The sequence below is a fragment of the Hemiscyllium ocellatum genome, chromosome 20 (assembly GCF_020745735.1).
Source record: "Hemiscyllium ocellatum isolate sHemOce1 chromosome 20, sHemOce1.pat.X.cur, whole genome shotgun sequence".
Classification (NCBI taxonomy): domain Eukaryota; kingdom Metazoa; phylum Chordata; class Chondrichthyes; order Orectolobiformes; family Hemiscylliidae; genus Hemiscyllium; species Hemiscyllium ocellatum.
Genome location: NC_083420.1, coordinates 33,889,231 through 33,899,078, shown reverse-complemented (window position 1 = coordinate 33,899,078; position 9,848 = coordinate 33,889,231). Strand labels below are relative to the sequence as shown.

The following is a 9,848-nucleotide window of genomic DNA, read 5'->3' as shown; positions in this document are numbered from 1 at the left end:
ATCTTGCAGTTCTTCATTTACACTAGTTCCTTTATTTTCCATTAGCTCTGGAAGGATTTTAGTATTTTCCTTAGATATATCGCTTTCTTTGTCATTTCCTTATCCCCATCATAAACTCTCCTGTCCCTTCTTATGGTGAACTCATTTTCCTTTCTACTTTTCTTTTTTAAATATCCACAAAATGTTCTACAGCCTGTTCTTTGTGCTTCTCACTAGTTTACTCTCACATCCTATTCTCCCTTTCTTAGATGTTTTCCTTGGACCTCTTCCACAAAATTCTAAAGTGCTTCTCAGGTTTACCTTCTTTTTGGCAATTTTAAACACCTCTTCCTTGATCTAAAGCGATGCTTGATTTCTTTTGTTAGCCACAGTATTTGTAGTTGACCTGTAGATAGAGTTGGCCTAATCTTGGGGAATGAGTTGGTCACAGCAACAGTAATAGTTTCTCTAATAGTCATAGAAAGATCAAGTACAGTCAAGGAGATAGAGCATTTGTAGGAAAAGATCCCAGGAATTCTTTCTTTATGTGCAGAGGCCACAGCAATGGTTGGACAAAGATGGATATCAAATGGGCAACACTGACATCTAGCTATCGGGAACATTTTGTGAGGATTTATATAACCTGAAAGAATTGCTCAACAAATCTCCTCTGATTATGGCTCACAAAGCCGGTCCAGAGTTAAGTGAATCAGCTCAACCCAAACTTGAAACAGAAAGAATTCTGGAATGCTTGCGATTTTTAAGAAGATTTGTAGCTCTGAAATGCTATCATGTTAAAAATGAGACTCTGGTCAGCAGTGGAAACCTTCTCAGAGACCTATAAAAGAAGACTGGATCATTGTTCACCAAAGAATGACACCACTTACATATCCTCAAGAAATATTAAAGACAACGTGTAGGGGTTTAGAAGACCAGTGCACTTATTAGTCACCATTGTTACTGGCTAAGTCTTCACAAGGAAGTGGTGCAGCTTTATAAAATGAATCAAATGTGACAAAGTCTGGGAAACAGTAACCTGCAATTAAACTGGCACCTCAAATTCACAACCCAGTTTTTGGGGAACCATTGAGTGGGATGATGATAAAGGACACAGAACTGAAATGAAAGCAAGAGCAGGATACAGTTATGACTTTACTATTATAAATATGGTATCTCAGATATAAAAAGAATTGACGAGTAAAATTAAATCTAAAGATGCCTTATTGATACATTAAGAACAAGAAGATTATTAATGAAAAGGTTGTCCCTATTAGACATACTCATGGAAATGGCATGTGGATGCAATGTGGTCAGGGTTCTAAATGAGTATTGTGTCTCTGACTTCACAAAGGAGATCTCATCTTTCTAATCAAAACAAAATGTTATAGAAAATCAATATAATGAGAAGGGAAGTACTCGAGGGACTGATCCCCTTAAAGGTGAATAACCAGGGCTCAATGAATTGCACCCTAGGCTGTTAAAGGAACCCAGGAAGGAAATGGCAGACGCTCTGAGGATTATTTTCCAATAAATACAGGTGAACTACCAGAGGATTGAAGGTCTGTGGACATTGTACCACATTTCAAAAAGAGAATCAGGAAGATAAAATAGTTATCCAGATACTTAGAGGCAAATCTATCTGACCTCAGTAGTGGGCAAGTTACTCAAATCAAGAGTTAGTGATAGGATTAGGACATAGGAAACAAAGGGTAAAGTTCAACTGATATTTTTGTGAGTGGATAAGTTTCCAAGGACGAGACTGCATTGACCTTGGTGGCCACCATAGACCAGTCAATGTACTGATAAATAACTTCAGACTCTGGAAGCTGTTGACCTGCACGATCCTTGACGGTCTCAGATGTGCCATATGCCAAGCAATTAAGAGACATTTTGCAGTTGAGTATAATACTGCTGATGTGAAGTTTTGAACTCATAGATTTGTTTTGAATCAAATTGCATTAAAATGGTAAAAAAACAAAAGAACTGTGGATGCTGTAAATCAGAAGACAGAATTTGTTGGTAAAGCTCAGCAAGTCTGGCAGCACCTGTGAAGAGAAATCAAAGTTAACCTTTCAGAGCAAGGATCACTGGACCCGAAACATTAACTCTGATCCTCCTTCACAGGGGCGGCGTGGTGGCTCAGTGGTTAGCCCTGCTGCCTCACAGTACCAGGAACCCGGGTTCAGTTCTCACCTCGGGCAACTGTCTGTGTGGAGTTTGCACATTCTCCTTGTGTCTTTGTGGGTTTCCTCTGTTTGCTCCAGTTTCCTCCCACAATTCAAAGATGTGCATGTTAGGTGAATTGGCCAAACTAAATTGCCCATAGTGTTAGGTGCATTAGTCAAGAGTAAATAGAGGATTTATGCTGCCTGACCTGCTGTACCTCTGAAATGATGGCAGGTCTAGCATGCACTGCCTAACATGACCTTCAAACTCCTATGCTCAAATGCACTGACCAATAAAAGAAAGCATACCAAACGCTTTCTTCACTATCCTACCTACCTGCGACTCCACTTTCAAGGAACTATGAACCTGCACTCCAAGGACTCTTTGTTTAGTAACACTCCCCAGGACATTAGCATAAAGTGTATAAATCCTGATTTGCCTTTCCAAAATGCAGCACTCACATTTATCTAAATTTCACAGCGGAGAGCGGCGAGAGCTGGGTGGAAGTGAGGTCGGGACGCGGAGCTGGTTGGGAAGATAAGTGATTGATATTTGAGTGGAGAAGGAACCCGAGACACTACACGTGTAGTGTCTCCCACCCTCCCTCCTCCTCTAACCTGAAAAACAGGTAAGCTACTTAGTGTTCTTGATTTGGAGACTAAGGGTAGAGTTATGGCAGCGCAGGCAGTGGAATGTTCCTCCTGCAGGATGTTTGAGGTAGGAGTGACCACCGATACTCCTGCCGACTTCATCTGCCAGAAGTGCAGCCAGCTCCAGCTCCTCATAGTCCGCAATAGGGAACTGGAGCTGGAGTTGGACGAATTGAGAGGCTGAGAGGGTGATTGATAGAAGCTACAGGGACGTAGTTACGCCAGAGAACAGAGGTAGCTGGGTAACAGTTAGAGATGGGAAGGGGAGGAAGCAGGCAGTGCAGGGATCCCCTGTGGTCATTCCCCTCAACAATAAGTATACCGCTTTGGATACTGTTGGGGAGGATGGCCTAGCAGGGGTAAGCTGCAGTGACCGGGTCTCTGGCACGATGTCTGGCTCTGAGGCTCAGAAGGGAAAGGGGGAGAGGAGGAGAGCACTAGTTATAGGAGACTCAATAGAGGGACAGACAGGCGGTTCTGTGGACATGGGCGAGACTCTCAGATGGTTTGTTGCCTCCTGGGTGCCAGGGTCCGAGATGTCTCAGACTGTGTCTTCAGAATCCTTAAGGGGGAGGGTGTGCAACCAGGAGTCGTGGTGCACAGTGGCACCAATGACATAGGTAGGAAGAGGGGTGGGGAGATCATTCAGGAGCTCAGGGAGTTAGGCTGGAAGCTAAAAGCTAGGACAGACAGAGTTGTCATCTCTGGGTTGTTGCCGGTGCCACGTGACAGTGAGGCAAGGAATAGGGAGAGAGTGCAGTTGAACACGTGGCTGCAAGGATGGTGTAGGAAGGAGGACCTCAGGTATTTGGACAATTGGACTGCATTCTGGGGAAGGTGGGACCTGTACAAGCAGGACGGGTTGCACCTAAACCAAAAGGGCACCAATATCCTGGGAGGTAGGTTTGCTAGCACTCTTCGAGGGGTTTAAACTAATTCGGCAGGGGGATGGGATCCAGACTTGTAGTCCAGCAAGTAGGTTAGCCGTTTTTCAGGATGTCCAAAAATGTAGAGAGGCTGTGGAGAAGATAGCACTGACAGTGAATACTTGTGGACACAGAGATGGGCTCAAGTGTGTGTACTTCAACGGAAGGAGTATCAGAAATAAGGTGGGTGAACTTAAGGCGTGGATTGGTATTTGGGACTACGATGTTGTGGACATCACGGAAACGTGGATAGAAGAGGGACAGGAATGGTTGTTGGAGGTTCCTGATTACAGATGTTTCAGGAAGATTTGGGGGGGTGGTAAAAAAGGAGGGGGGAGGTGGCGTTGCTATATAGAAATGATATAATGGCTGCAGAAAGACAGTTCGAGGGGGATCTGCCTTTGGAGGTAGTATGGGCTGAAGTCAGAAATAGGAAAGGAGCAGTCAACTTGTTGGGTGTTTACTATAGGCCCCCAATAGCAGCAGAGATGTGGAGAAACAGATTGGGAAACAGATTTTGGAAAGGTGCGAAGCCACAAGGTAGTAGTCATGGACGATTTCAACTTCCCAAATATTGATTGGAAGCTCTTTAGATCAAGTAGATTGGACGGGGCAGTGTTTGTGCAATGTGTCCAGGAAGCTTTTCTAACTCAATATGTACATTGTCCGACCAGAGGGGAGGCCATATTGGATTTGGTGCTCAGTAACGAAACGGGACAAGTGATGGGCTTGTTAGTGGGTGAGCATTTTGGTGATGGTGACCACAATTCTGTGACTTTCACCTTGGTTATGGAGAGAGATAGGTGCGTTCCACAGGATAGGTTTTACAACTGGGGGAACGGTAAATACGATGCTGAAAGACAGGATCTGAGGAGCATAAGTTGGGAGCATAGGCTGTCAGGGAAGGATGTCATTGAAATGTGGAACTTTTTCAAGGAACAGATACGACGTGTCCTTGATGTGTATGTACCTGTCAGGCAGGAAAGAGATGGTCGTGTGAGGGAACCTTGGTTGACGAGGGAGGTTAAATGTCTTGTAAGGAGGAAGAAGGAGGCTTACATAAGGTTGAGGAAACAAGGTTCAGACAGAGCGTTGGAGGGATACAGGATAGCCAGGAGGGAGCTGAAGAAAGGGATTAGGAGAGCTAAGAGAGGGCATGAAAAATCTTTGACGGGTAGGATCAAGGATAACCCCAAGGCCTTTTATGCGTATGTGAGAAACATGAGAATGACGAGAACGATGGTAGGTCCGATCAAGGACAGTAGTGGGAGACTGTGTCGGAAGAGATAGGAGAGGTCTTGAATGAGTATTTTCTTCAGTATTTACAAATGAGAGGGACCGTATTGTTGAAGAGGAGAGTATGAAACGGACTGGTAAGATAGAGGAAATGTTTATTAGGAAGGAAGATGTGTTGCGCATTTTGAAAAACTTGAAGATAGACAAGTCCCCCGGGCCTGACGGGATATATCCTAGGATTATGTGGGAAGCAAGAGAGGAAATTGCAGAGCCGTTGGCAATGATCTTTTCATCTTCACTGTCAACGGGGGTGGTACCAGGGGACTGGAGAGTGGCGAACGTTGTGCCCCTGTTCAAAAAAGGGAATAGAGATAACCCTGGGAATTACAGGCCAATTAGTCTTACTTCGGTGGTAGGCAAAGTAATGGAAAGGGTACTGAGGGATAGGATTTATGAGTATCTGGAAAGACACTGCTTGATTAGGGACAGCCAGCACGGATTTGTGAGGAGTAGGTCTTGCCTTACAAGTCTTATTGAATTCTTTGAGGAGGTGACCAAGCATGTGGATGAGGGTAGAGCAGTGGATGTAGTGTACATGTATTTTAGCAAGGCATTTGATAAGGTTCCCCATGGTAGGTTTATGCGGAAAGTCAGGAGGCATGGGATAATGGGAAATTTGGCCAGTTGGATAGAGAACTGGCTAACCGGTCGAAGTCAGAGAGTGGTGGTAGATGATGACTATTCAGCCTGGAGCCCAGGTACGAGTGGAGTTCCGCAGGGATCAGTTCTGGGTCCTCTGCTGCTTGTAATGTGTATTAATGACTTGGAAGAGGGAGTCGAAGGGTGGGTCAGTAAATTTGCAGACGATACAGAAGATAGGTGGAGTTGTGGATAGTGAGGAGGGCTGTTGTCAACTGTAAAGGGAATTAGATATGATGCAGAGCTGGGCTGAGGAGTGGCAGATGGAATTCAACCCTGTCAAGTGTGAGGTTGTCCATTTTGGAAGGACAAATAAGAATGTGGAATACAGGGTTAACGGTAGGGTTCTTAGTAAGGTGGAGGACCAGAGGGATCTTGGGGTCTATGTTCATAGCTCTTTGAAAGTTGCCACTCAGGTGGATAGAGCTTGTAAGAAGGCCTAAGGTGTATTAGCGTTCATCAGCAGAGGGATTGAATTCAAGAGTCGTGAGGGGATGTTGCAGCTGTACAGGACCTTGGTAAGGCCACATTTGGAGTACTGTGTGCAGTTCTGGTCGCCTCACTTTAGGAAAGATGTGGAAGCTTTGGAGAGGGTGCAGAGGAGATTTACCAAGCTGTGGCCTGGAATGGAGAATAGGTCGTACGAGGATAGGTTGAGAGTGCTAGGCCTTTTCTCATTGGAACGGCGAAGGATGACGGGTGACTTGATAGAGGTTTATAAGATGATCAGGGGAATAGATAGAGTAGACAGTCAGAGACTTTTTTCCAAGGTACAACAGAGTGTTACAAGGGGACATAAATATAAGGTGAAGGGTGGAAGGAATGGGGGGAATGTCAGAGGTAGGTTCTTTACCCAGAGAGTGGTGAGGGCATGGAATGCGCTGCCTGTGGGAGTGGCAGAGTCAGAATCATTGGTGACCTTTAAGCGGCAATTGGATAGGTACATGGATAGGTGCTTAAGCTAGGACAAATGTTCGACACAATATTGTGGGCCGAAGGGCCTGTTCTGTGCTGTATTGTTCTATGTTCTATGTTCTATGATACGGGAATGGGTCTGGGTGGGTTACTCTTTGGAGGGGCAGTGTGGACTTACTGGGCCGAAGGGCCTGTTTCCATACTCTAGGGGATCTAATCTAATCATGCTGCCTGACCTGCTGTACCTCTGAAATGATGGCAGGTCTAGATGCACTGCCTAAATGACCTTCAACCTCCTATGCTCAAATGCACTGACCAATAAAAGAAAGCATACCAAACGCTTTCTTCACTATCCTATCTACCTGCGACTCCACTTTCAAAGAACTATGAACCTGCACTCCAAGGACTCTTTGTTTAGCAACACTCCCCAGGACATTAGCATAAAGTGTATAAGTCCAGCCCTGATTTGCCTTTCCAAAATGCAGCACTCACATTTATCTAAATTAAACTCCATCTGCCGTTCTGTGGCTCATTGGCACATCTGATCAAGATTCTGTTGTATTCTGAAGTAACCTTCTTTGCTGTCCACAGCACTTCCAACTTTGATGTTGTCTGCAAACTTACTAACCATACCTTCTCTGTTCACACCCAAATCATTTTTATAAATGACAAAAAAAAATGCACCCAACACTGATCCTTGAGGCACATTACTGTCACAGGCCTCCAGCCTCCACCACCAGCCTCTGTCTTCTACCTTTGAGCCAGTTCTGTATCTAATTAGCTAGTTCTCCTTCTATTTGATATGATCTAATCATCAGGAGACCATGAGGAATCTTGTTGAACATCTAACTGAAGTCCATATGCCTTTATTGGTCAGTGCATTGAGTATGGTAATTTGGAGATCATATTGTGGCTGTACAGGACATCAATTAGGCCACTATTGGAATATTGGAGTTCTGGTCTCCATAGTTCTATATTCTGCTATAGGAAGGATGATGTGAAACTTGAAAGGGTTTAAAAAATGATTTATAAGGATATTGCAGGTTTGTAGGCTTGAGCTATATGGACAGGCTGAAAAGGCTAGGGCTATTTTCCCTGGAGCTTCGGAGGCTGAGGGGAGACCTTTTACAGGTTTTTAAAATCATGAGGGGCATGGATACTGTAAATAGACAAGGATTTTTCCCTGGTGTGGGGGAATTCCAAAACTATAGGGCATAGGTTTAAGGTGAGAGGGAAAAGATTTAAGGGGGATCTAAGGGGAAACCTTTTCACATAGAGGGTGATGCGTGTATTTAATGAGCTGCCAAAGCAAATGGTGGACACTGGTACAAATATAACATGTAAAAGGCATCTGGATGGGTATATGAATAGGAAAGGTTTATAAGGATATGGGCTAAGGGTTGGCAAATGGGATTAGATTTATTTAGGATATCCAGTTGGCATGGATGAGTTGGACCAAAAGGTCTGTTTCTGTGCTGTATAACTCTATGACTCTGTTAGGCAAGTTAAGTAAAGCATGGAATTCCCTTAACAAAATCATGCTGACTATCCCTGATTAGTCTAAGCCTTTCAAGGTAACACCTATCCCAATGTTCTTCAGAAAAAAAGGTCTCTGAACCAGCTGAGGGATTGATCTTGTTTAATGAAGGGTGCAAGAGTTATGCCTAAACCACCTTTTCTCCCAAGAGAATCCCAGTACTCCCTTCATTGACTTGATGAAATGTAGGACTGATAGTAGCAGATGGATTTCAGGTAGACAAGCGTGAGCTTGTCCATTTTGAATCAAAAACGGATAAATTCCAGTACAATGACTCGGAACAACAAAACTCCAGAAAGAGTCGACACAAATGAATCACTAACAAATCATTTTGACGGCATTGCCGTCCTGAGCTTGGCAGCAGCTGCACGCCTGGATTGGGACTTTGATGGTCGGATATCATTTCCTACGGGAAATGTGGGAAAAGTGAACCCAGTGAAGGAGGCCACCCGCAGTGACAGCAAGAGCAGTCAGACTGAGGTCTCCCAGAGGAAGTGAGGACTGCAGATGCTGGAGATCAGAGTTGAGAGTGTGGTGCTGGAAAAACATAGCAGGTTAGGCAGCATCTCAGGAGCAGGAGAATTGACGTTTCGGGCATAAGCCCTTCATCAGGAATTCTGCTGGATTGGAGATGTCATCTCTTGGGTAGGGTGTTAAATTAAGGCCTTGTGTATTCTCTCCAGTAGATGCAAAATATTCCATGACACTATTTCAAGGAAGATCAAAGGAGTTACCCCTGGTGTCTGCCTTCAATGTAACTAATAGTCATTTATAGTCATTACCAACATGCTGTTTGGCTGTAAAATGCCTCAGGCATAGTATAGAAGTGCAAGTCTTTCTTTTCTATAAAAGGTTGAGGCATTATTTAATATGAGCTTTTAGGATTTTGAAAGGACCTGATGCAAGAGTTAAGGATGATGTGGAGGTGCTGGTGTTAGATTGGGGTGGACAAAGTTTAAAAATCACACAACACCAGGTTATAGTTCAAGAGGTTTATTTGGAAATGCAAGCTTTCGGAGCACTGTTTCTTCGTCAGGTAGCTGGCTGCCAAAGGATCCACCCGCCGAAAGCTTATACTTCCAAATAAATCTCTTGGTCTATAACCTGGTGTCGAAGGAGAAACTGCTCTCCCCTGGTCAGGGAATCTAGGACCATGAATCATAAATATGAAATCATATCGAGGTCATTTTGGAAGGAAGTTAGAAAACACTTCTCCCCACAAAGTGTGCTACAACATGAAACTCTAATCCAATAAAAGTAGTAGCTGTTGACTGAATTTCTAATTCAAACCTTTGACTTGGAGGTGCCGGTGTTGGACAAGGTGAACAAAGTTAAAAATCACACAACACCAGGTTATAGTCTAACAGGTTTATTTGGAAGCACTAGCTTTCGGAGCGCTGCTCCTTTATCACTTGATGAAGAAGCGGCATTCTGAAAGCTAGTGTGTTTCCAAATAAACCTGTATAACCTGGTGTTGTGTGATTTTTTAAACTTTGTCCACCCCAATCCAATACCAGCACCTCCGCATCATCCTTAACTCTTGCATCAGGTCCTTTCAAAATCCTGAAAAACTCATATTAAATAATTTCAGTCTTTGATTAATAGATTTTTTTTTAGCTTAGGGAATGGAGGGATATGGGGCCAAAATGGATGAATGGTGTTAGGATTCTGTGATCTCAAAGAATGCAAATAGATTTTAAGAACTGATGAGCCCGTTTCCATTCCTCACTGCCCCAGAGG

The 9,848-nt window shown here is 44.0% G+C and overlaps 1 protein-coding gene across 1 annotated transcript in view; it reads left to right on the top strand.

Annotated features, from left to right (window-relative positions):
• Positions 1-8,378: 8,378 nt before the first annotated feature.
• LOC132825599 (uncharacterized) overlaps positions 8,379-9,848 on the top strand; it is a 56,959-nt gene continuing 55,489 nt past the window's right edge. Inside the window, exon 1 of the mRNA XM_060840981.1 lies at positions 8,379-8,602. Within this exon, the coding sequence (XP_060696964.1) occupies positions 8,379-8,602 (224 nt within the window). The remainder of the gene's footprint in view (positions 8,603-9,848) is intronic.